Raw genomic sequence first — 27,505 nt, forward strand, 5'->3', positions numbered from 1 at the left:
AAAAACACAAACAGCCACGCCAAACTGTAGACCGACCATGACAGCAGACAGCAGTCAATACAAGTCAATGTCAATTATCAGATGACACTGACAAGTATTTTTTTTTTACGAACGATCGTTCGATGGTTAGCGTAGCGAGCGGTTCAAGAATCTTGATATACATACTGGATGTTGCACGCCAAGAACATTATTTGAAGCATTACAGAAAATTTGACCTTGAATTACGTCACGCCGGTCTTGCATCTCTTTCTTTAGGGTGTCCATGATTAAGCATACATTAGGGATATCCCGCCGAATTTGACGTATTACATCTCTCGACACAGGCTTAAAACCTTTGAACCTCCGTTTTGACAATATTCTCAGCTTGATATGATATTGATATGTGTTAAAATGTCAAATATTAATATTAGCGCCATCTATCTGAGCGTACCTACCCCAAAGGTGTATCGCCATCTAGCTCACCGTACCTTTTTCTGTATGGTTTTGAGGTACGTTTTTTTCTTAGACTTTATCTGTCTATACGGAGTTACATAAGTATTTGTCTTTTACTAACTGACACCTGTGTTTATTAAAGCATGCAATGGAATATATATTTTAGTGTTTTGGTCACTTTAAACCATCACAATAATATTTTGGTAGTAACTACTGGGAAAACTAATCCCAGTAGCTATCAACCCCCGGTGTGGTAATTAACAATGTGGGGAAATCCCAGTAGTTAGGACAGGTAAAAACTTGGTGGTAACTAGTGGGAATAGCCACAAAAATATAAGGGAAGTATTTGTCAATGGGGAAATAATGAAATACTAGGACGTTTTAAAACAGTATCTTTATTTTTAAGCGCCGCCCCAAATCTCAAGGAAGGTGGTTCTCAATTCGTACGTATTTCAATTCTCTTCGCATGTATATATGTATCTCAATTTAATGTTTATGCCACGATATATCCGTCGTTACTGGACTGATTTTTAAAATTTCTTTCTGTGTCATAATCTTCAGGCTTTAAGTGCAAATCTGCAAATTGTCGAACGCTCTGAAACATTTCCTTTTATCGGTACAATCGACAGCCAACAGCCAATGCTGCCTCCTTCCTTCATCTTTTGGAACACTGAAAAGTTTAATATTATTCATGTTAATTGTAAAGACATAAATTATATAAAGTTGGTATTATTATACTGTGATATGAACTATGAACATAGAAACCGTACCAAGTTGATAGATTTAGCTCCATTCAATAAGAGTAAATACCATGCAAGAAAAAGATTGGTCACCCTAGTCGTAAAACCACACATAGCATTATTTTTCTTTAAAGGTCATATTTATCGTTCTAAACCTATTCGTGGGAATTTTGATATAATTTGAGACAATGAAAACAATATAATGATAAGAACTAACCAAGATTACAAGCAAAATAGAAGAAAATTTATTGCCAGTGAGGTTTATGAACATTTTGGTAAAATAAGTACTTACTTGTGAAATTTTACGTCGGATTTCGGTTTCCATTTACTTCCACAATGGTTCACTATGCAATACATAGCTCAGAACTTAAGTAAATCGTCGAAAAACGTTTATTTTGCAAAATAAATCTCTGAATCGGTGAATGAATTTTGACAATTCTGACATATCGGGCATATTTTTTTATTATTAGTGTTCCCATAGTACGCAGGAGGTAAATACCGGAGAAATAAGGTTTTTGATTGAGTTTTTTTTTGTATAATACAAAGAAAAGTAAGTCAATTTGATTGAAGAATGTTTTATACGTTTTTTTTATTAACTTATCTGGCAATACATCACAGTGTTGGAATGAGATAGAACATAGGAGTAAAGGTGAATGAACCTGGCTTCAACTCATTGGTCGGCACGCACTATCCAGAGATATATATAAAATTCTTGTCAACAACTTATAGTTTCGCCATGTCTGTCTGTCCGTCCGTCCGTCCGTCCGTCCGCGGATAATCTCAGTGACCATTAGCACTAGAAAGCTGAAATTTGGTACCAATATGTATATCAATTACGCCGACAAAGTGGTAAAATAAAAAGTGGAAATAAATGTTTTGTTAGGGTACCCCCCCTACATGTAAAGTGGGGACTGATTTTTTTTTCCATTCCAACCCCAACGTGTGATATATTGTTGGATAGGTATTTAAAAATGAATAAGGGTTTACTAAAATCGTTTTTTGTTAATATTAATATTTTCGGAAATAATCGCTCCTAAAGGAAAAAATAGTGCCCCCCCCCCCCCCTGTAACTTTTGAACCATATGTTTAAAAAATATGAAAAAAATCACAAAAGTAGAACTTTATAAAGACTTTCTAGGAAAATTGTTTTGAACTTGATAAGTTCAGTAGTTTTTGAGAAAAATACGGAAAACTACGGAACCCTACACTGAGCGTGGCCCGACACGCTCTTGGCCGGTTTTTTTTACCACACTACGCCAACACTATGAAAATATTAACTGTAAAACATTTACATTTATGATTTGATTGAGCAGATGATTGAGCCAGCTTTGGACATTAAGTTAAAATTTGCATGAAATTACTTTGCACTCTTGTGGTTAAAATGCAATTTTGCTATCCGTTTTCGAATAGCAAAGAGTGCCTACTTTACCAGTTGGAGTGGTGAAAATAAAAATAAGCCTCTTTGCTCCCAAGTAAGGGCCCGCGCACACGGAGGCAACAGTTGCTCGGCGACTTTCGTAATTTGTATGAAAAGTTGCGTCACCTGGTGTGCGCACTTTCATACTAGGCCATGGTCGCGACAACAGTTGCCCGCAACGTGCCCGCAACAGTTACCCGTGCCGTGTGCGCGGACCCTAACAGGAAAGGAAAGTCCCCTTTCCGAATAGGTAACGTGAAAATGTGAAATGTTTATTCTTGTGACGAAGAAACACACGTGCAATACGTATGACCCTGAAGCAAATTTAATCATCTTCCTTACGTTATCCCGGCATTTGCCACGGCTCATGGAAGCCTTGGGTCCGCTTTGATAACAAATCCCAAAAAGAACAAATGCCATCTGGCCTTCCAACCCGAAGGGTAACTAGGCCATTTTGGGATTAGTCCGGTTTCCTTACGATGTTTTCCTTCACCGTAAAGCAAATATTATCAAATGACGACCGGTCTGGCGCAGTCGGTAGTGACCCTGCCTGCTACGCCGCGGTCCCGGGTTCGAATCCCGGTAAGGGCATTTATTTGTGTGATAAGCACAGATATTTGTTCCTGAGTCATGGATGTTTTCTATGTATATAAGTATGTATTTATCTATTTAAGTATGTATATCGTCGCTTAGCACCCATAGTACAAGCTTTGCTTAGTTTGGGGCTAAGTTGATCTGTGTAAGGTGTCCCCAATATTTATTTATTTTATTTATTATTATGATACGCACATGTTGTTATTTCAAGGACAAATTATCTCGATTTATCTGGTTTCACCAGTAAAACTTAATTTAAGTATGACCCTGGAGCAAATTTAATATGTAACACTTGTATAAACTTCCCTTGAAGCCACACAAAGGTCATGAAAATTTTCTATAGATACAGGATGTACTTTATTTAGTCACCTTCAATAGTATTTATTAGAGATGGGCCGAATACGGACTTTGCCGAATACCAATATTGGGCCGAACATTCGGTTCAGGTGTTACCGAACCGGATGACGAATAGGATGTCATTATCCGATGAATTACGAAACAACTTACGCTATTTATTTACTTTGTTTATTCGGTAAATATTCGGCAATATAACCGAACTATTCGGCCGAATACGAACATTGAAAAACTTGCCGAATATGCCGAATATCGAATATTTACCGAATATTCGGCCCATCACTAGTATTAATGTAAAAAAAAAATAGTTTATTGACAATATTAATACAATTTTTTATAGGTAAGTTAAAATTTTTTTTTTAATCCAATTTATTTATTAAATTGTCTATTAATAATATTGTTTATTGACTAGACTAATGTAAATGTTAGAAAATTTAATTTAATTTTATTAAACATAAATAATAGATGTAGGTATATATTTTAGGGGGGAAGGGGGGGGGGGGGGTGGGGTGCACGTGGTTAATATGTGTGCCCAGCCCAAGGGGTCACGTGATCAATGCAACGAGATATATTGTATTGTATATTATGTGTATACATATAATATACAAGTACTTATATAGGTACGTAGAAAATATATAGGTATTTCAAAACATCCATGACACAGTATAAAACCAGTAATAACTCTTCTTACAAACTTCACGCCGCGCGGTGTGTCCCCCTCCCTCCCCTCGCATGCGGCGAAAACATGCGAAACTGGTGATTATTGGGCTGGACAGTCGGGGCCGCGTTTGCGCGCTGTGTTGACGTGTTGAGTTCGGGAGAAAATGACGTCAGCACCGAAGACATATTTTCGTTACTGTAGTGTTTATGGGTGTATGGAAAGTTCTCAAAATGCGGAAATGTCATTCTTTAGAATTCCTAGACACCCAGAAAAGTAAGTGGTTGTTATATATTTGCAGTGTTAGGTACATTATTGCTTACGTAAATGGCGTAAAAGTGAGATTTAAAGCTAGAATGACACATTAAAATCAATAAGGATTTATCTGTAACGACATTTAGGTAGATGCTGCGATCTATCTAGCTCGAAAGTTTGGTACCTACTTAAATATTGTGCAAACATCTATTCAAACATTTTATGTAAATATGATTTCGTCAGTATTTAAGAAACAAATACGTACTTGAATCTTTATTAGATAAAAAGGTAGAAAGAGCGTTGGTACTAGCATAGCGCCATACACAGTTACTAATACGAGTAGGACAGTAGGTACCTACGTTTCTAGTTCAAACGAATCTTTTTTTTATTGTGATGGATTGGGTGTATTCTAGAGAAAACATATAAAATGAACACTTAAATTAACGCTTTTGCAATTATTGTTACACAATCTACTATTGCGCGTATGAGAGTAATATATTTATAATGATTTTTTGTGTCTTCAATACTGACTAATGTGGTGTCATGACGTGGTATTGTTATACTAAAACCTACTTACAGTTAATAGTACCTATTAGATTTACAACAACTTACATTGTACGAAGTCGATTATAGTAACGTTGTACATGTACAACCCTGCGTGACCTTGCGCAGTAGTAACGACCGCGCCGCCGCCGCCGGAGATTAACTACTGATATATCCTTATACTGTGTCCATGACTTAAAAACAAATATCTGTGCACATCACACAAATAAATGCGTCAATGCCCTTACCGGGATTGGAACCTGGAACCGCGGCTTAGCAGGTAATTATGGCTTAGCAGGTGTAGAATGGACAGCGCTCACCGGGGTCACTAGTCTCTATGGGTGTACCGCAGGGATCAATATTGGGGCCTTTCCTGTTCCTTATCTACATTAATGACCTGCCATATCTTGTAAAGACCCACCATGATATAGTATTGTTTGCAGATGATACTTCCCTTATTTTCAAAGTCAAACGTCAGCAACAAACTTGTGAAAATGTAAACAATGCTATTTCCGAAGTAGTTAATTGGTTTAGTGTTAATAACTTATTGTTAAATGAGAAAAAGACTAAATGTATTAAGTTTGTAACGAGTAATGCTAAAAATGAACAAGCAAGTGTCGTTGTGAAGGATGAGGAATTGGAACTGGTAGATAGTACAGTTTTTCTTGGCATAACTTTAGATTCTAAACTTCAGTGGGGTCCCCATATTGCTACCCTCTCGAATAGACTGAGCTCTGCAGCATTTGCAGTGAGCAAGATCCGTCAGTTAACAGACGTGGAAACAGCTCGATTAGTTTATTTTAGTTACTTTCACAGCATTATGTCATATGGTATTTTACTATGGGGCAGTGCTTCAGAGATAAATACCATATTTGTTCTGCAGAAGAGGGCTATTCGAGCAATATACAAAATGAACCATAGAGACTCACTTAGAGATAAGTTTAAGGACATTAATATAATGACAGTGCATTGTCAATATATTTATGAGAATATTATGTATGTACATAAAAACATTTGTAAATTTAAGAAAAACTGTGATGTACATAATATAAACACTAGAAATAAGCATAAGCTTGCAGTGCCCTTCACTCGGCTCCATAAAATTAAAAAATCATTCATGGGTAATTGTGTAAGATTTTATAACAAACTTCCTAATGCCATCACTGAACTGTCTTTTAATCGATTTAAACATTATGTAAAGCGTACCTATACTGATCTCTAAAGCCTACTACAGCACACAAGACTACATGAATGATGAAACACCGTGGGATACAAGTATTGTTGAAAACCATTAATTATATAGCTTATTAATGATGATAATTATTGATAATTCAATGTATTTTTATACAATTTTTTTGACATTTAGAATTTATTCTAGAAGTTTTTATACTAGTATTTTTTTATACAATTTAGATTGATATCATTTTATTAAATCAATGTAGTTTTAAAACAATATTGTTTATTGCACCAATAAATTGCTCTGATATTTAGAATAAGATGAATATTGTACACTGTTGACAATTTAAAAGTGCTTATTGTAAGCCTATTTGAATAAAGAATATTTTGATTGATTGATTGATTACTATTAGGTTAATCCTAGAACTTCGAGGCGCGAAGGAGTGCGTGTAGTACCTTTTTTTTTAATACTCCGTCGGTGGCAAACAAGCACACGGTCCGCCTAATGGAAAGCGGTCACCGTAACCTACGGACGCCTGCAACTCAAGTGGTGACCTAACACATTTTCACGCTCACTTTTCACACTTTTGTTAAAACAAAAAATAATTAAAGCAGAAACTAACCTTATATTGTAACAATAAATAAGTAAGTACATACATGCCCCTGGTTAGTTTTCCGTTCTGATATAGGCGTCATCCATATATGTATTACGTCACAGTGTAGGGGGGGGGGGGGGGGGGTCATACTAAATGTGACAGTCCCAGTTAAAGGGATACAAAAAAGCGTGACATAGGAGGGGGGAGGGGTCCAAAAACCTGAAATTTGGTGTGACGTAATATGTGGATGATCCCTAATCATTCTCATCTGTAAGTACTTCAGAATCATCCAGATTTCAAAAATGGTTCAGAAATGACGGAGATATCGAATAACAAACATTAAAAAATATACAGACGAATTGATAACATAATCCAACATTTGAAAGTATTTATCACCAGAACCCCAAAGGAAGGCGGTTTTTTTTTTCTTAAAAATTATTTAATCCTCCTTTTTTAACCCCCGACGCAAAAACGAAGGGGTGTTATAAGTTTGACGTGCCTGTCTGTCCGTCTGTCTGTTTGTCTGTCTGTGTGTGTGTGTACTTCTGTGGCATCGTAGCTGCCGAACGGATGAACCGATTTCGATTTAGTTTTTTTTTGTTTGAAAGCTGAGTTAGTCGGGAGTGTCCTTAGCCATGTTTCATGACAATCGGTCCACTATGTCGCGGTCGGGGGTTTTTTCAAAATTTTAATTTTGTGGTTATTTCTTTTTTTGTATCCTCTAGGTCCCTTGAACTGGTTCCTGTCGCTGGACATATGGCGGCTCGTGGCGCGTCTCTCGTATGCCATGTATCTGTTTAGTTTCATCATGCAGAGGGCACCGGACGCCACCGGCGGCGTCAACTACTTTGATATGCGCTCTCTGGTTAGTATTACCAAGTATTACGAAAATTTTAATAATAAAACTACAGTGAGACACTGACATATTATATCTACATGTAAAATCGGGTAACTCACGTAAAATTAGTTCGTGTGGATGAGCCCTTAGCGAATGACGTAGTGAGTGTAGTGTGCAACCCAACAAATGACAATTATGCCGAAAGTGAGGGTAGTTTCGCGCCGCCAACGGTCGCAGCGAGCTGCGGCCCGCAGTCTGCGTCGGGATACCATCGGCATCGCGCGTGCTCAATGAAAATGCTCTTACGGAGCGAAACATGTCGAGCGACGTTACGTGAGGGACCCGATTTTACATGTTTAATATATTACGAAAATATCGTCTTGCTCCTGGTATAAACTTATAGTGGTGTCCGCTTTGGCCAGCGGTCGCTTTCGGGTGATATCGATCTCTGCAGAGTAATCGATCGATCTAACACACACGTACACGTACGTATGCAAAGTCTTTCACGGTGCGCGCGGTGAAATTGTGGAATGAACTGCCTCGGTCTCTCAAACAGTCTCAGTCTGTGGCGTCACTCAAGACTAATTTGAAGAAGCTTTGGCTTTCCAACCAAGCGTGATCTGGTTATGTGTATTCCTTCTGAACCTACTCCTATTTGAGAAGTACATATTTCTTGCGATATTCATATTTATGTATACCTATATATATTTATATATCGTATTTTATTTGTGTATTCGTGTATGTAGTTTATTTCATAATATTATTTAGTATTTATGTAGTTTATCTACTTGTGGACATTATTTTGGTTTATTTCTGACCTTTATTGCACTTCGGTAAGTTTGTCTATCTTGCCTACTTTAATGTTCCTCTCATCTAATCTAAGGTTAGCTGGAAGAGATCCCTTATAGGGATAAGTTCGCCTTTGTACCTCTGTTCCTGTAAACTGTATATGAATCTGTTGTACACAATAAAGTGATTACTACTACTACTACTACTTAGGGTAGTTTAGATCGATGGATACAGTAGGTATAGGTTGACTTGCATTAGAAAAGTTTCGATTTTACAAGTGTCCCTGTAAGTATTAACTACACTTACTACTGAGCATTTCTTTTTTTTTTTGCCATTAAATTTTTGTTTATTGTTTTAGGGCATTTTAGGTCAATTGTACTCAGAATCACGAGTACTTTCAATTTCACTGGGAGACAAAAAGTGTCCCAGAATTTCCATACATTTTTGTTACTTTCCTCTTTTGTTACCCCATACAACATGTACGGAAAATGGTAACAAAATAAGAAAAAATCGTATGGGACAAATTTTTTAACCACTAGGATTGAAAAAGCTAGTAATTCTTAGTAGAAATTGCATTTTTTTTTTCAAAAATATCACACTTCATAAAAGTGGCAAAAAAAAAAAGAAATGCTATAGACGGTCAACCAAATCATGGCACTAAATAAGTCTTTTCGCATTTTCACTTTTGGCACAAGCTTTTATCACCGACTGTACTGTTTTCGTCGAGAAATGTTATGGAAATATCTCCCGAAAATTCAACTCTCCGTCTAAACTATTTCGCCGGGCGTTAATGGCATACGATACTCGTTTGTGAGTTATTATTTCTCGCACGATTATAAACGTCTTCGTACGATACTATGGCCAGGCGATTATCGCACACGATAATGTCATACAAGTTTCTCGACCAAGACGGGCGAGAAAGTCGTACAATCTAAATGTTTTTTTTTTTATACTACGTCGGTGGCAAACAAGCCGTATGCTTGTTTGTCCGCCTGATGGGAAGCGGTTACCGTAACCTATGGACGCCTGCAACTCAAAGAGTGTCACATGCGCGTTGCTACCCCATTAGAAACTTGTACACTCCCCTTTGCTGTGACATTATTTTGAAGATTGTCTAACATCAATGTTTAGCTGTGGAGGTTCTCCGGCGACGCGGCGGCGGCGCTCGTCGTGCTGGTGGAGGCGCCTCTGCATGCGCTTCTGATGCCGCCACTCAAGCCCCGCACACACAAAGCGTCTAAACTATAACACAAATAAAAATATAAAATCATTAAGTAAACAATTTTTTTTATTACCACGTCGGTGGCAAACAGGTATACGGCCCGCCTGATGGAAAATGGTCACCGTTACCTATGGACGCCTGCAACTCAAGGGGTGTCACATACGCTTTGCCGACCCATTAGAAACTTGTACACTCCTTTTTTGAAGAACCCCATACTGTAGTTCATCGGGAATACCTAGCTCATTCCACAGCCGGAGCGTTCGTGGCAGGAAATTCCTCTGAAACCGCACGGTGCGCGACCATTTAGGTTGCAAGGTGTGTGGATGAGCGCCCTGTCGATGGCGAGCGGTGCGATGATGAAAAATGGCCGTTGGCATCACGTCAAACAGTTCTTCAGAACACAACCCATTGTACAGGCGAGTACGAGTATACAGGGTGCCCGGTAATTAATGGACAACCTTTTATCCACCAACTGGGCACCTAATACTGGTCCAGAAAATCGACTTTAAGGTTTAGTAAAAGTCGCCTGGTTTTCGAGATTTTCACACTTTTTAAAATTTCAATGGATATTAATGGACAACCTTTCAACCACCAAGAGGGCACCTTATAGTGGTCCAGAAAACCGACATTAAGGTTTAGGAAAAGTCGCCTGGTTTTCGAGATTTTCACACTTTTTAAAATTTTAGGTAGTATTAAAATTTTAAAAGGTGTGAAAATCTCGAAAACCAGGCGACAGGCCTTTTAACCACCAAGAGGGCACCTTATACTGGTCAAAAAAAGGTTTAGTAAAAGTCGCCTGGTTTTCGAGATTTTCAATTTTTAAAATTTGAATACTACCTAAAATTTTAAGTGTGAAAATCTCGAACTTTTTTTTGACCAGTATAAGGTGCCCTCTTGGTGGTTAAATGGTTGTCCATTAATTACCGGGCACCCGGTATATGCCTCGAGTATTCGACTTTGAATTGAAAACCGTACAGTGAGGACGGCGACTTGGATTTTTTTTCACGTAAAGTTAGAGCATACGTGGTATCGTCTTTACTAAGACTGTGACTGTGTAGTCTGTGGTTAGAGCGAGAAAAAACTACGGTTTCAACCAAGTTACATTGTCTATGGTTATATCTGATAGCTGTATCCAGGTATCCCAGGCAAGTATCCAGGAACAGGAACCTGTAAAGCCTGGCGTCCACTAACGCGGAATCGAGTCCTTATACATTTTGAATGCGATTCGACGCTGCTCGATTCCGTCATAATGGACGCAGTCTCGTAAGAAATGCAGAAAGCGAATGAGAGGCTTGACTCGGCGAGCCTAGTGGACGCCAGGCTTAACCACTCGCGCGATGCCGCGATAAAGGGGTAGGCAGATCACATGAAACTACTCAAGTTTCAGTGCCACTCTTGGCAAATAAGGGTTCAATGAAAACGAAATTGTGTGACATTGCAGTGACAGGTTGCCAGCGTCTCGCCTACGCTACAATTTGACTCGTATCCCACAGTCGACTTTTACGACACCCACGGGAAGAAAGGGGGTGGTGAAATTCTCAACCCGTCACCACACGGGCCACTATACAACCATGTCCAAATGACAAGCAGTAAGAGACTCTCTATTTTATAACGTCACTATGACACAGTTCTACAGTGGCCTAGGGTTCCAATTGGTTGACTGTACGTACGGCATCTTGTTTCTCCTCGCTTTCTTTTTTTAAATTACAAACAAAACCATAGACAAGAATATACATACATACATACAATCACGCCTCGCCTGTTTCCCAAAAGGGGTAGGCAGAGCACATGAAACTAATAAAGCTTCAGGGCCACTCTTGGCAAATAAGGGATAATAACAAGAATATAATACAACATAAACTTTATTTATCATAAATTTACTGATTATTTATGAAAAATCGAGTTCCGTCGCGACAGCTAGTGTGACTCAGTAGGTGACAGTTTAACAGGTATTTTCTTTTACACTTGTTAGATGCAACTGAAAAGTTTTTTGTCTGTGTGTGTCCTTAGATGCCTCTGTAAATTTCCTTTTCTTTTACACTTGTAGACACAGTGCTCACAGCTGAAGGGCTTTTCACCTGTGTGATCCATTAGGTGAAATTTCAACTCGCGTTTTCTTTTACACTTGTAGTCACACTGGCTACAACTGAAAAACTTCTCGACTGTGTGAGTCATTAGGTGAATTTGTAACTTGTCTTTAGTTCCGCACTTGTAGTCACATTGGTTACAACTGAAATACTCCTCGTCTGTATGAGTGTGTCTCTAAAACCGACTTGTCCCAGAACAGTTGGCCGCAATGGTGACACTGATAGACGGTGCCGATGGCACTGGGTGGCTGGCTGAAACGCTTTTCGTCTGTGTGACTCATTAGGTGCTGCCGTAAATCTGTTCTACATTTGTAGTCACAGTGGGTACAGCTGAAAGGCTTCTCATTTATGTGAGTCATTCATAAAATGCTTCTGTAAGTTCCCTTTTTTTCTACACTTGTAGTCACAGTGGCTACAGCAAAAAAAAAACTAGTTTGTATGAGACATCAGGTGACTCTTTAAACAACGATTAGATTTACACTTGTAGCTACAGTGGCTACAGCTGAATGGATTCTCGCCTGTGTGTCATTAGGTGCTGCCGTAAATACTTGCATGTTTAAATTACAAATATATATTTTTTATCATTGTATAAATTACAAAATAAGTGGTTTAACATAAATAGTGGAGGGTAGAATAATTTTCTGCCAACAAACTGCTATGCAGTTTGGCAGATAAGTACAAAACTTTATTGTAACTTTTCTTTTACTATAACGAAAAAAAAAATGTGATTTTGTTCTACACTTGTAGTTACATAGAGTACAACTGATAGTCTTCTCGTCTGTGTGAGTCATTAGATGCCTACGTAAATCTGTTTTTAATCTACACTTGTAGCTACAGTGAGTACAGCTGAAAGGCTTCTCGCCTGTGCGAGTCATTTGGTGCTTCCGTAAATGTGATTTTGTTCTACACTTGTAGTTACATAGAGTACAACTAATAGTCTTCTAGTCTGTGTGAATCATTAGGTGCCTACGTAAATTTGTTTTTAATCTACACTTGTAGCTACAGTGAGTACAGCTGAAAGGCTTCTCGCCTGTGTGAGTCATTAGGTGCAGCCGTAAATCTGTTGATCTTTTACATTTGTAGTCACAGTGGGTACAGCTGAAAGGCTTCTCGCCTGTGTGAGTCATTTGGTGCTTCCGTAAATGTGATTTTGTTCTACACTTGTAGCTACAATGAGTACAGCTGAAAGGCTTCTCGCCTGTGTGAGTCATTAGGTGCAGCCGTAAATCTGTTGATCTTTTACATTTGTAGTCACAGTGAGCACAGCTGAAAGGCTTCTCGTCTGTGTGAGTCATTAGGTGCTTCAGTAAATCTGTTTTTAATCTAAACTTGTAGCTACAGTGAGCACAGCTGAAAGGCTTCTCGTCTGTGTGAGTCATTAGGTGCTGCCGTAAATGTGCCTTTGATCTACACTTGTAGCTACAGTGAGTACAGCTGAAAGGCTTCTCGCCTGTGTGAGTCATTAGGTGCAACCGTAAATCTGTTGATCTTTTACATTTGTAGTCACAGTGGGTACAGCTGAAAGGCTTCTCGCCAGTGTGAGTCATTAGGTGCTGCCGTAAATGTGCCTTTGATCTACACTTGCAGCTACAGTGAGTACAGCTGAAAGGCTTCTCGCCTGTGTGAGTCATTAGGTGCAACCGTAAATCTGTTGATCTTTTACATTTGTAGTCACAGTGGGTACAGCTGAAAGGCTTCTCGCCAGTGTGAGTCATTAGGTGCTGCCGTAAATGTGATTTCCTTCTACACTTGTAGTTACATAGAGTACAACTGATAGGCTTCTCGTCTGTGTGAGTCGTTAGATGCCTACGTAAAGTTGTTTTTAATCTACACTTGTAGCTACAGTGAGTACAGCTGAAAGGCTTCTTGTCTGTGTGAGTCATTAGGTGCAGCCGTAAATCTGTTGATCTTTTACATTTGTAGTCACAGTGGGTACAGCTGAAAGGCTTCTCATCTGTGTGAGTCATAAGATGTTTCTGTAAATTTTGTTTTGTTCTGCACTTGTAGTTACATAGAGTACAGCTGAAAGGCTTCTCGCGTGTGTGAGTCATTAGGTGCTGCTGTAAATGTGCCTTTGTTCTACACTTGTAGTTACATAGAGTACAGCTGAAAGGCTTCTCGCATGTGTGAGTCATTAGGTGCAACTGTAAATCTGTTGATCTTTTACATTTGTAGTCACAGTGGGTACAGCTGAAAGGCTTCTCGCCTGTGTGAGTCATTAGGTGCTGCCGTAAATGTGCCTTTGTTCTACACTTATAGCTACAGTGGCTACAGCTGAAAGGCTTCTCGTCTGAGTGAGCGTGTACGTGTTTCTTCAGAACCGACTTGTTCCTGAACCGCTTGCCGCAATGGTGGCACTGATATTCGGTGGCGATGGCGCTGGGTGTGTGCGCGGGCTCGGCGGCGCGCAGCTTGTACGTGCGGCGCGCGACCCGGCAGGTGCGCCGCGCCGCGTCCACCAGCAGGCGCTCCAGCCTGACCGAGCACGAGCGGCGCACACCCGACACCGCAGCAGGGGAGACGAGAGCGGACGCTGCGACACGATTATATAGCGCGGCCGGGGCGACTACGGGGCGGTGCGGGCGCTCCGGCCCCAGCACGAGCTCGTCCTTCACCTCGTGCTCGATGTACAAGTCGGCCAGCATGGCTGCCTCGCTCACGCCGCGCCCGGCCGTGCTGTCCGACCACTCCTCCTTCACACGCTCCTCTTCATCCAGGAATACAGCTTCTTCTTTAACAATGCCTGAAACAATGAATGGGTGTAATCGCAATATGATCTAATCATACTCAGGGTTCGAGGATGTATATCGACGATATATATGAATGGATATAAATATCTGATATTTATCATTTGTTTATAAATATTGCAATACAAAAATGGTTTTAAAAAAATTTACATTGTTAAAAATGTAGTTTTTTTTTTTGTGTTTGTTACTGTTTTTCTACTAAATGTTATGTTTTTTAGTAGAATTTTCTTTATCTGAAGTTGTATTCATGTAACAAAATAATACTATGCCTTCCATACAAAATGGATAATACCGTTACAATATTCAGCAAGTTCACTTCATCTTTACAACAGTGTACAAAAATAGCTATAACACCGTTGAAGACCTAAAAGTAGCCATAGAGTCAACTTTAACGCAGATTCACCACATGAAGATACAAAATGCAATAGTAAGATCGTTACCTAGACGTGTTGAATATTGTATTGAAAAAGACGGTGGTCACTTTGAACACCTACTATGATAAATTAAAGTATGTGAAAAAAATGCATTTTATTCATTTTAGACATTATGTTTCTTAGAGATATTTACTGCTTAAGACCTACACAAACGATATCTGAATAGAAATAGTGTAAGTTTATTTTTTCAAAACAACCGGGTTCGATTCCCCAGCTGGGTACACTTTTTTTTTTTAATTGTATGAATGCAGTTTTTCTTTTTATCAAAATCGGTGACATGGTTCCTAAGAACAAATCTTCGTATGTCTTATAGTTTCAGACTTTCCCATACTGACCGATTTGAATGGGCCACCCTGTATATCATAAATATCCGATATTTTGATATTTATTATAAATATCGGATATTTTCGAACCCTGATCATACTGCTCGTGTTGGTATACCACCAATGTTTATTTTAATGAATGTGCTATGATATTGTGTAACACTTTCGCTGCGATATACGACTAAATGCCCGATACACGTACCCCCGCTCTGTGCGGAGGCGAGAAAGCGTGAACTTCCCTTACATATTTGTAGGAATTTTCCGGTACAAACTTATTAATTATATATTTTGTGGTAGGTACGCACACTTGAATTGACATTTGTCAAACACTAGTGCGGCGGCTGCACTCATATTATTTCTGCATGTACAAAAGAGACAAGTAAGGGCTACTTGATAGTCTTCACATCTAGCTCAGGTTTCGGCCTGTTAAAGTCGTCCACTTGGAGGATCGTCTTCTAGGCTTTTGCGGCCCGATTTAAATTGCTTAGACCAGAACTTAATCGAGAAATCGGAAGGGCACAAATCAGCGAACATGATACGCTACGTTGTTTAATCTGCGAAGGCATATTTCCTTCGTCTTCAGTGACAAACTTAATCAATTAACGTAAAAATTCCAAGAACATGCAACATTAAATTATTTTCTTTGCCTAAAAGTCGTACGAATCTCAAGCGGCACTGTCCTCTAACACGTATGTATGATATTTACAGACAGCACCAAAACGAGATCGATCTCGACACAACTTCTTTTCCATGTATAAAAAAAAAATATTTTTAAGTGTAAATAAGTAGTCATAACTATAACATTAAGCAAACTGTGTGTAGAATAAGTTTAACCTGTATTATTTTTCTATACTTTAACGCACATGCTGTGGTCTTCTATAATTGATAAGACGCATGCCTTTTTTTCTGTGCATGTTAGAACGCTAAGAAACTGTGTACTTATTGTTGAAGATCCAAATAAAAAATAAAAAAAGGTTTGATTTGAAAAAAGAATAATGAATAAAACGTGAATTCATAATTGCCACTATTTGCCTTTTTTTTACTATTTATAGATTACACCGTGTCCAATAAGTTCGAATACTCACATTTTACCTCAGTTCTAAAGATATAGGGATCACAGGCCATCAAATTCTTATTTAAACTAAAGAGTATATTCTTCTTAATAAAATACAAGCACAAAGTACATGAAATTTCCTAAGTGTCTAAGAAAAACAAAGAGGTAAAGTGCCAACAAAATACTTGCTCGGCACGCAGGTGACGAGTTATTTTTTATAAGGAGAATCTGTATGTGATAAAACAGACGCCACGTGTCCAAAATAAACTATTATGGGTACCGAGGATAGATAACGTTCCGGGCAACTTAGAAAAATGTGCCTAGGTTCCAGAGCTCACAATCGGCCCAGGTGTGGGATGCAGTATGTAAGCGAGGTAAACTACCTTCAGTACTTACAGATAAAAGCGTTAAAATCAACGTTTTTTTCTTTAAAACCAAGGTTTTGGAGAAAAAAATGCCTTAAAGTTAAAAAGGATGCTTGGGAATGAGTATCATGTGTCCCAACAAGACGCACCTCCAGCACATTCGGCAAATGGTATTCTAGCGTAGTTTCAGACTAATTTGGCAGTTTTTTATCCAAAACATGAGTGGCCACCCAGGCCTCCAGGTTTAGGCGTATTAGACTATTTTGTATGGTCATACATGCTTTGAAGACTAAATTTTTATAAAATCATAAACCTACATCATTTCAAAAAGGTTATCGAGAGTATTTGAGATGAAATGTGAAGAAAATGGTGCGTGCCGCGTGTGATCCGTTTGAGAAGCGTTTAAGGCTGGTAAACAAGTTAATGCTGGAGTTATTCCAAAACATTTGTTGTGAATGTAGTAAATAAGAGTGCCATTCATAAAATATAATAATAATGTAGTAACTATTTGTTAATTTTGTTTTATTGGCTATTTGTGCTATATTCAAACTTATTGGACACAGTGTAGATAAATAACTTTTCAGCCACCCGTCATATTAATTATTAGTATAGGCTCAATTACTGACAAATTTTCATTTGAACCTCGTTACGGATTTTCAGCTGAACTTATTTCTTTTACTGGAAAGGATTACTATTTGACACTCGTCGTCGTAAGTCATCGAATGTTAGTGATTTATACAAGAAGTTAAATTTTTAAGGGTTTCATCGCAAATATGCCCAAAATAATATTTACAAGTGACAATAATTATACTGAACGGGACAAATTACTTATAAATATTATAGGACATTCCTACAAAACACAACACCACTTAAAACAAAAGATGAAGGATTTCACAGCATTGCGATAACAATATTCCGAAATCAGTTGTTGACATGTCCCGTACTGACAGTTTATAGTGCGGTTCTCCTGTATTGGTTAGTTGGATTCAATTTAGCTTAATCTAAAAAAAATATGGACCTTGTTTGTCTGAAATAAATGCATTCTTTTTAATCTATTTTTGTTCTTATTTAAGGTTTTAACTTCTGATTAGTAGAAACGTCTGCAATCGATGCTGTTAGGCTTAGAATAAATTTAAAAGTGGAAAATGTCTGTCTCACCCAAGGCAGACATTTTCCACTTTTAAATTTATTCTTATTTAAGGTGTCTGTAGCTCTGCCGTGAAAAATATTTATAGAAATAAGGAGACCGTGCCATCACTGCCACCAGTACAGAACAAGGTCCCACGCAAAAGAAAATAAACATTGACGACTTCTATAAAAACACAAGATCAACCTGTGTGGAAACAAGTACAATACAATACAAATACTCTTTATTGCACACCTCAATACAGGAAACAATATAGTAAGTATACACAAGAACTTAAGAGGTAAAACAAGAGGCGGTCTTATCGCTAAAGAGCGATCTGTTCCGGACAACCTAGGTAGTGGAGAATAATAAATTTAACCTTGTAAGTAGGTGTACTAAATGTAGACTTAGAGGAAATCTAGCACAAACTATACTGTGAACCTTCCTTATTAAATTTTGATTCTCTAAAACCATGTTTTAATTTTCTACAAATGTTAACACAAAACCAGTACAAGCTGTCCCCTTTATATATAACGCCCACACATTATTGCCATATGATATGAAGCGGTGTGTAGCGACACTCCTTCAGGGTCAAATAAAAACTTGTAAGGCTTTACATAATATTTATAATATTTATATCTTCTTCTTCTTCTTCTTCTCAGCATATTTGCGTCCACTGCTGAACATATGCCTCTTTCATGGATTTCCATTCTGTTCTATAAGCGGCGGTTCTGTGCCAGGTCGGCCCTGCCGTCTTTCTGATGTCGTCCGACCATCTGGCTCGTGGTTTCCCTTCACCTCGGCTTCCCAGTCTAGGTCTCCACAGCAATACTATTCGGCCTCATCGGTCGTCAACTCTTCGACAAATATGACCGGCCCATTCCCACTTTAGTTGCGCAATCCTCTTCGCGATGTCGGTAACTTTCGTGCGTTGGCGAATCTCCTCATTTCGGATTCTATCTCGCAATGAAATCCCGAGCATCGCGCGCTCCATAACTCTTTGGGCCACTCTTAATTGGCGAATTCGTCCAGCGGTTAGCGTCCATGTCTCGCACGCATAGGTCATTACTGGGAGGACACATTGGTTGTAGACTCTGGTTTTCAGTGACTGTGGAATTTTGGACTTGAAAACATCACCCAGCTTGCCAAATTCGCCCCATCCCAATTGAATGCGCCTACTAATTTCAGCATCCAGGGGGTCACCTTCAAGCGTTATTTTTTGGCCCAAATATATGTACTCGCTTACTCTCTCCATCGTTTTGCCTTCTAATGTTATGGTTGCGTTTTTAGCAGTGCTCATCCACTTCGTTTTCTCCATATTCATTTTTAGACCAACTTGCATCGATGCCTGGCTTAGATCATTGAGCATTTGTTCGAGATCTTCAGGTGTCTCTGCGAGTAGAACGATGTCGTCAGCAAAACGTAGGTGGTTTAAATACGTTCCATCTATTTTTATGCCCATGCCGTCCCAGCTACAGTGTTTAAATACATCTTCTAGAGCATTTGTGAAAAGCTTTGGAGATATAACGTCACCTTGGCGCACCCCTCTTCGAAGTGGTATTGATGTTTTGGAGGCTTGAATTTGTACTGTCATTGTAGCTGAGTGGTAAAGGTTCTTCAACAGCTGGATGTACCTATAGTCTATTCGGCATCGCTTTAAGGAATCGAAGACTGCCCAATGTTCCACCGTATCGAACGCCTTCTCATAATCCACGAAGGCAAGGTGTAGTGGTAGTTTGTACTCAAGTGATTTTTGTATCACTTGCCTCACGGTGAAGATATGATCTACTGTACTATAGCCGCTCCTGAAACCTGCTTGTTCCTTAGGCTGGTATTCGTCTAATCTTCGCGATATTCTCGATGTGATAATTCTTGAGAATACTTTGTACACTTGGCTTAGGAGGGCAATAGGGCGGTAATTTTTAAGACTGGTCTTGGCGCCTTTCTTGTGAAATAATGTGCCCATGCTGTTCTGCCACTTTTCTGGTATTTCACCGGTGAACAGGGCTTCGTTAAAGATCCATCGCAGTTCTTTTAGTATCGGGCGTCCACCTGCTTTAAGCAGTTCCGTGGTAATGCCATCTTCTCCCGGAGCTTTGTATTGCTTAAGTTGTCTCATAGCCTGCTTCACTTCATAGGTGCTGATATCTGGAATGTCTTCGGTGAAATGTTTTGTCAGAGTTGCACGTGAACACTCTGCACCATGCTGTAAGTTCTGTGTATTTTGTGACTCATATAGTTCCCCATAGAATTTGGCTACCACATTTAATAGCCCTGGAGTGTCCGTTACTACATGGCCGCCTTCGTCTTCCAGTTTGATAAGCTGGCTAGTACCACAAGCCGTAGCTCTTTGAAATACCTTTGGGCCCCGATGCTTTTCTATCAAGCGTTGGATTCTTTCTGTGTTTCTTCTCCTAATATCCCTTCTTACTGCCTTGGATATTTGCCTGTTTAGCTTCCGGTGCTCCTGGGAGTTGTACTCCTTCGAAGATATACGTTCACGCTGTTTCAGAAGCAAATGCGTATCAGATGAGAGTTTGTCCTTATCTTTAGCCAACCGACCAAATATCTCCTTGGCGCTACTAGTAACACTTGAAATAAATGTACTGTACTTATAGTCTAGGCTCTTTTCGAAGTAGTCAACATCTGAACGTGCGAGAGTTAAGCTGAGCTTTCTCTCAAACTCTTCATGGACTCCTGTAGGGATTTGTAGGTTAGCCAATGGTTTAGATACCAGTTTTCTCCTTTCTAGCTTGGTGTTGATGCAAATCGTACTACGCACTAGGCGATGGTCACTCATTTTAAGTTTTTTGAGGACTGTCACGTCTGTAACTACGCGTTTCTTATCTGCACATATAAGGTCAATTTCATTCTTTGTTTCGCCGTCTGGACTCGCCCATGTCCACTTTCTTTGCAATTTCTTGCAATAGAAAGTATTCATAGCAAAGAATTTTCTCGACTCCAAGTAGTTAACTAGCATCTGCCCTCTATCGTTCCTACTACCAATTCCGAAAGGCCCGATATAGGTTTCATCGTCGCTCTTGGAAGAACCAAGCTTCGCGTTGAAGTCCCCCATTACGATGTTAAATTGTGCTTTTACGTCTTCGCCCAGCGCTTTGTCGACGTCGTCGTAGAAGGTTTCGACCGCGGCTCTATCGTGGGATCTCGTGGAGGCGGGAGCATAAACTTGAACTACCTTAATAGAATAGCGAGCATTTATCTTGATGACGGCGTAGGCTACACGTGGTGAGATACTCCTAAGTGCCGTTATGTTGTTAGTTAGTTTCTTGTTTATTAAGAAGCCTACACTTCCCACCGCTGATCTTGTCGATCCTGTATGAAAGAGGATATTGCCGGAATTGAGTTTAATGGTATCTTCCCCTTCACGCCTGACTTCGCTTAGCCCTATGACGTCCCACTTTATGCCAGTTAGATCTTCTTCCAACTCTTCCAGTTTCGCTTGCAATCTCAAGGTCCTTGTGTTGTACGTAGCCAAATATAGTTTTGTGTGACAGCCGGGTCTCTTCCAGTGATTCTTAGCACCCCTGTCCGCACTGAAATCAAGGCCGCTGTCGTAGCCAGGGACAGTACGGACCCTGGGAACTTGGGGCCTTGTTTTATTTGTACTTTCCATGAAGGTAATAGCCGTAGCCTCTCCGCGTTGGCAAGACGTCTTGGAGAGCTGTACATTTTAGAGGCTTTTTAGTTCCTCAAGGTTGACATTGCCTCGGGTCAGGTTAGTTGACCGCCGCCTGTTGCTCGGCGTTGGTGTATTTATGGCAGTTTGACACCTCTCTGCCTACCTTCCTCCTTTCTCAAAGCGGGCTTAGGACCGTCTACGGCGGAATATTTATATGGATCTACTATTCTCAGTATTTATTTTCCTTCTTAGGCTAGGTATTTTTCAAGATGTGTATAAAAATAAAATATAAAAACATATTATAAAAACCTAACCTAGGGTGCCGCCAGCAGCGGGGCAGGGCCCAAGCTGCCGGTGGTTAGGGCCGCAGAGAGAGGAACCGTCGGACTATCCGCGCCGTGTCCAAGTGTATCTACTATTATTATTGTTCTCATTATTTATTTGACACATATACATGGCCAGAAAATTCCTGATTTCAAGCAAACAACAGAATAATAATATATAATAGTAGAACCTGCATCTAAAAACATATGTGTACCAGGGTTGCACTTACTAAACCCGTAAGAGATACTATACTCGTTGTTAACCATTTTTACAAGCATTTAATAATTTAAAGCTCAGAGACTCTACTGGTGTGTTTAGTTATGTCCTCTGCTATGATCTAAAAGGATATCATTGAACATGTACTTAGAAATTAAAAAGTGACTACATCATGGTACCGTCCCGTTTTCTTAGGCCGGCAACAGACAGTCTTAAAATTCATAATCTGAAAAATCATAATGCACGGAGTTCCATACAATTTTGCAACTGTCCACACGCTCTTATTCAGTTCAGTTTTTAAAATTAAATGGCTGCAGTCCATTGGGACTATTTCGCCAGTGTCAAGGGTGATATGAGAGAGCGGTGCCTCTTAATACAAGTAACTATTACTTAAAAAGAGGTTCCAATTCTGAAAAATGTTAACTTACTCTTATTAGTCATAGGGCTTACGGAAAAAAACTGCATTTTATGCAGAAAGCAAACCACTTTGCACAGTGATACTAGGGACCAATACAAATGATTTCATCCGAGGAAACACGATTTTCATCCACTAGAATTCAAGATGGCGGACATTTTCCAAAATGGCGGCCGCATATTTTTAAAAATTTATAGAATCATAACGGTTGCACCGATTTTGATGGTTGAGGTGTCTATCAGTTTGTATTGAAGAGTTTATTAATATAAAAAATTAAAATCATAAAAAAATTAAGATGGCGGCTGAATAATAAGAAAAAATTGAAATTTTCAAACTTTTTTTTTTCATTCTCGTGAAATTTACCAATAAATTTTCTATGATATGGCCGCATTTTTATGTATTTAAATTAAACCTGATAATATTATCTACATAATAAAGTAAAAATCATGAAAATCTGTTGAGAAGTTTTTGAACTGTACCCATTTCAAATGGAGCGCGCGGATTTAAAAGACATTTTTGCACGTGATGTAAAAAATTTTGGAATCATAACGGCTGCACCGATTTTAATGGTCGGAGTGGCTATCAGTTTGTATTAAAACGTTTATTAATATAAAAATTAAAAAATTAAAAAAAAATTAAAGATGGCGGCCGAATAATAAGAAAAATATGAAATTTTCAATTTTTTTTGTATTCTCACGAAATTTACGAATAGTTTTTCTACGATATGGTCACATTTTTATTTATTGAAATAAAATCTGATAATATCACCTGCAAAATAAAACAAAAAACATTAAAATCCGTTCAGTAGTTTTTGAACTATACGCATTGCAAATGAAGCGCGCGGGTTTGAAAGACGTCTTTGCACTTGATGTGATGCATCGTATCGTTTGGTACCGCTATACACGCAAGACTGATTATTTATTTTGGTCACAACTTACTATATTACTGTTCAGAATCAATGTTTTTAGTATTTATATACATTATTAGTTTTTTACTCCGAGTTTAGGTATATTTAGATAACCCCCGTAAACTTTGATGATCATAATTTTTATTTTAATACCTACCTAAAAGAACTTACATACATACATACAATCACGCCTGTGTCCCATGAAGGGGTAGGCAAAGCACATGAAACTACTCAGGTTTCAGTGCCACTCTTGGCAAATAAGGGGTTGAAAGAAAACGAAACTGTGACATTGCAGTGACAGGTTGCCAGCCTCTCGCCTACGCCACAATTTAACCCATATCCCACAGTCGCCTTCTACGACACCCACGGGAAGAAAGGGGGTGGTGAAATTCTTAACCCGTCACCACACGGGCAAAACCTAAAAGAACTTAAATACACATAACATAACATTTGCATTAATAGCAATTGTCCTTTCCGAGAACTCCATAGATAATTCTCGACAACTTCTGTAGGGGGCTACAGAAATATCTATGTATAAAATAACTTATTTTCTTTTCTCGTCTACTTAGTCTACGTTTCGAGATGGTCTGCTTGTTATACGACAAGGAGCGTATGTTACGTGGGATGCTGGTTATTAATTTTGGTTGGAAACAGTTCTTTGCGCACCAAGTTCACCGATAAAGAATCATGAATATATAGGCCGCAGATGAACTTTTCAAGCTTGGCCATTATTCCTCCAGGAATACACTGACAGCCAACAAGGCTTCTTCCAGAAACTGTAGCCTGTTGATGTTATTAGTGTGGTGAATTTTTTGTCTAAACAATTTACTTCCTCAGAGAACATTTGCTCTGCTATTTCAGGGTAAACCATAGGAACGTAACCGGAATAAGCCGATAGCCTCATTGTATCTCAGGGACTCACGCGTATCATCAAATCTTCCGATACATATGTCTTGGTATTTAAATAAAAACTACTGAAGTCTGAAGTACGGGTGAAGGATAGACGTAAAGTCAGTGGCCAGATTCGGGTTTGGACCTAGCTTAGAGCCTCGAAAGGTATTTGCCTCATGAAGAGGCCTCGAGTGAGTTCAGGGTGCTAAAGTCCACGCTTGCTCACTAAAATACATATTTTAAGAACACATGTTAAGAACGGTCCCAATTTGGCATTTAAGCATGGGATCTATGGAGCTCATTATATTGGGAAATTTCAAAGTCTTGTCTAGTATATTTTCTTAATATTTGAAAGAAGAATAACCTGCCAGAGTATAAGTTATAAAATAGCCAACACTTTGGACACTGGAAGACCGACTGCTCTTCGTGGTTTTTACGCCTTTACGTATGACACCACTTCTTTTTTCAATACAAAAAGAAAAAATCATGTTCTGAAACATTGTTTGCACGCCCTGAAGTTATACCAGCTTTGATAGAAACATTGCAGTAACTACAAAGTCTTCCTGGAGAAATAATCGCCATGCTTGAAAATTTCACCTGAACTTGGTGGGCAAGAAACTGTTTACCACCAAAAATAAATTAGTAACCATCATCGGCACTTGCGCTCCGTGTCGTATAACAACGCCCCATATTCTGGATATTATATGCCTATGCCATCATCCTGGGGTTGGAAGACGTACAATGATAGTTGAGTACTGCAGTGGTCTGAAAACAGGGAGATATGGTATGAATGGGTATACTTGGTCAATTGCGGTTGTGAAAAAGGCTGCTAAGTATTTTGCAAAAATGATATTATAAATTATTATTTATTCATTATTTCCTTGTATTTTGATATTATTTTGTATGACTTTTATCTTTCAGTATAACCTAGACCAGAAGCGAAAAATAAGTTTTGTATTAATATATGTATCCGTAGCCCCCTACAGAAGTTGTTGAAGATTATCTCTAGCCTTGAAAAGGAGAAGTGATAAAAATGTTATGTGTACCTATTGAAGTTCTTTTATGTATTAAAATAAGAATTATGACCATCGAAGTTTACGGGGGTTATCTAAATATACCTAAACTCGGAATAAAAAACTAATAATGTATATAAATCCTAAAAACATTGATTCTGAACAATAATATAGTAAGTTGTGACTAAAATAAATAATCAGTCTTGCGTGTATAGCGGTACCAAACGATACGATGCATCACATCAAGTGCAAATACGTCTTTCAAACCCGCGCGCTTCATTTGCAATGCATATAGTTCAAAAAGTACTGAATGGATTTTAATGTTTTTTGTTTTATTTTGCAGATGATATTATCAGATTTTATTTCAATAAATAAAAATGTGACCATATCGTAGAAAAACTATTCGTAAATTTCGTGAGAATACAAAAAAAATTGAAAATTTCATATTTTTCTTATTATTCGGCCGCCATCTTTAATTTTTTAAATAATTTATAATTTTTATATTAATGAACGTTTTAATACAAACTGATAGCCATCCCAACCATTAAAATCGGTGCAGCCGTTATGATTCCAAAATTTTTTACATCACGAGCAAAAACATCTTTTAAATCCGCGCGCTCCATTTGAAATGGGTACAGTTCAATAACTTCTCAACGGATTTTCATGATTTTTACTTTATTATGTAGATAATATTATCAGGTTTAATTTAAATACATAAAAATGCGGCCATGTTATAGAAAATTTATTGGTAAATTTCACGAGAATGAAAAAAAAAGTTTGAAAATTTCAATTTTTTCTTATTATTCGGCCGCCATCTTAATTATTTTCATAATTTAAATTTTTTATATTAATAAACTCTTCAATACAAACTGATAGACACCTCAACCATCAAAATCGGTGCAACCGTTATGATTCTATAAATTTTTAAAAATATGCGGCCGCCATTTTGGAAAATGTCCGCCATCTTGAATTCTAGTGGATGAAAATCGTGTTTCCTCGGATGAAATCATTTGTATTGGTCCCTAGTATCACTGTGCAAAGTGGCTTGCTTTCTGCATAAAGTGCAGCTTTTGACCATAATTTCGCCGTAAGCCCTATGACTATATACTGAATAAACGATTTTATTCTCATTTATTTCTCTTTTTTCTTATTATTCTCAGTATTTATTTTCTTTCTTAGGCTAGGCTGTTTATAATTATGAATATAAAAGTAAAATACAAAAACACACAAAACAATATAAAAAACATATAAACACATTATAAAAAACCTAACCTAGGGTGCCGCCAGCAGCGGGGCTGGGCCCAAGCTGCCAGTGGTTAGGGCTGCAGAGAGAGGAACCGTCGAACTATCCGCGCTGTGTCCAAGATCACCACCTTCTGCATCTGGCCCTTGATCCAGCCACCTAGCGAGAGTCTCTTAAGATGTTGGTTGAGACTCTTCGCTATGAGACCGTTAGCTGAAACGACTATCGGAACAATGATTGTTGATTCAACATCCCACATGGCGGTTATCTCGTGAGCCAAGTCTAGGTACTTACTGGACTTGTCCTTCTCGGCTTTCACGAGATTCTCATCATGGGGGATGGTGATGTCAACGAGCACTGCCCGGCGTTGCGGTCGATCTATTATCACAATGTCAGGCTTATTGGCTACAATAGTCCTGTCAGTGATAATAGATCGATCCCAATAGAGCGTGGCACGACCATTTTCGAGAACTGGCGCAGGTAAGTACTTGTAGTACGGTACTTCGCGGTCCACAAGGCCGTATTGAAGAGCAAGTTGCTGGTGAATAATCCTGGCTACGAGATTATGTCTGTGCAAGTACTCGCCGTTAGCAAGATGAGAACAATTCTTATTATTATTATTATTTTATCATTACTCTTCTTTTTCAGATTATGAATATTAAGACTGTTTGTTGCCAGCTATTGATTTGAAAGCGACCACACGACGATGTTGCTACTCTTTTATTTCCACTCTTTTCTGCGGGGTTCTAAATGAGATACTAATGTTGATTTGGTCAAAAATAAAGTATGGTCGTTAGGTAAACCGGTCGCATTGCTCGAGGCGATGCGCACGATCAGCGATTTATGTTATATCATATATGAACTTACTCATTTCCGACTGGTCCGTCTCGGGCTCCAGCTTCACGCGCGCCGGCGACATGCTGCCAGACTCGGCACTCGTCTCCATCTCTCACGGTCCCGCGTCACAACTCGCACACTCAAAAGGCATACAATTGTGACAAAAGTGTCTCTATAGACATCATAGTATAGTCATAGTACTTTATTTCATAAACAATATAACATTGTGTCTGAACATATTCTAAACATATAAAAAAGTACTTACATGA

The 27,505-nt window shown here is 38.7% G+C and overlaps 2 protein-coding genes across 2 annotated transcripts; both read right to left on the reverse strand.

Annotated features, from left to right (window-relative positions):
• Positions 1–9,519: 9,519 nt before the first annotated feature.
• Positions 9,520–27,404, reverse strand: LOC125239536. The gene is made up of 3 exons (XM_048147151.1): positions 27,267–27,404; positions 14,027–14,444; positions 9,520–9,634 (listed from the first exon to the last, which is right to left on the reverse strand). The coding sequence occupies exons 1-3, from the start codon at positions 27,343–27,345 to the stop codon at positions 9,520–9,522; spliced, it is 612 nt and encodes a 203-aa protein (XP_048003108.1). The 5' UTR covers positions 27,346–27,404.
• On the reverse strand, positions 18,917–20,729 carry LOC125239065. Its single transcript, XM_048146527.1, has 2 exons — positions 19,426–20,729; positions 18,917–19,384 (listed from the first exon to the last, which is right to left on the reverse strand). The coding sequence occupies exons 1-2, from the start codon at positions 20,689–20,691 to the stop codon at positions 19,280–19,282; spliced, it is 1,371 nt and encodes a 456-aa protein (XP_048002484.1). The 5' UTR covers positions 20,692–20,729; the 3' UTR covers positions 18,917–19,279.
• Positions 27,405–27,505: the final 101 nt, after the last annotated feature.

This window comes from Leguminivora glycinivorella, chromosome 25 (genome assembly GCF_023078275.1).
Source record: "Leguminivora glycinivorella isolate SPB_JAAS2020 chromosome 25, LegGlyc_1.1, whole genome shotgun sequence".
NCBI classification, from domain to species: Eukaryota; Metazoa; Arthropoda; class Insecta; order Lepidoptera; family Tortricidae; genus Leguminivora; species Leguminivora glycinivorella.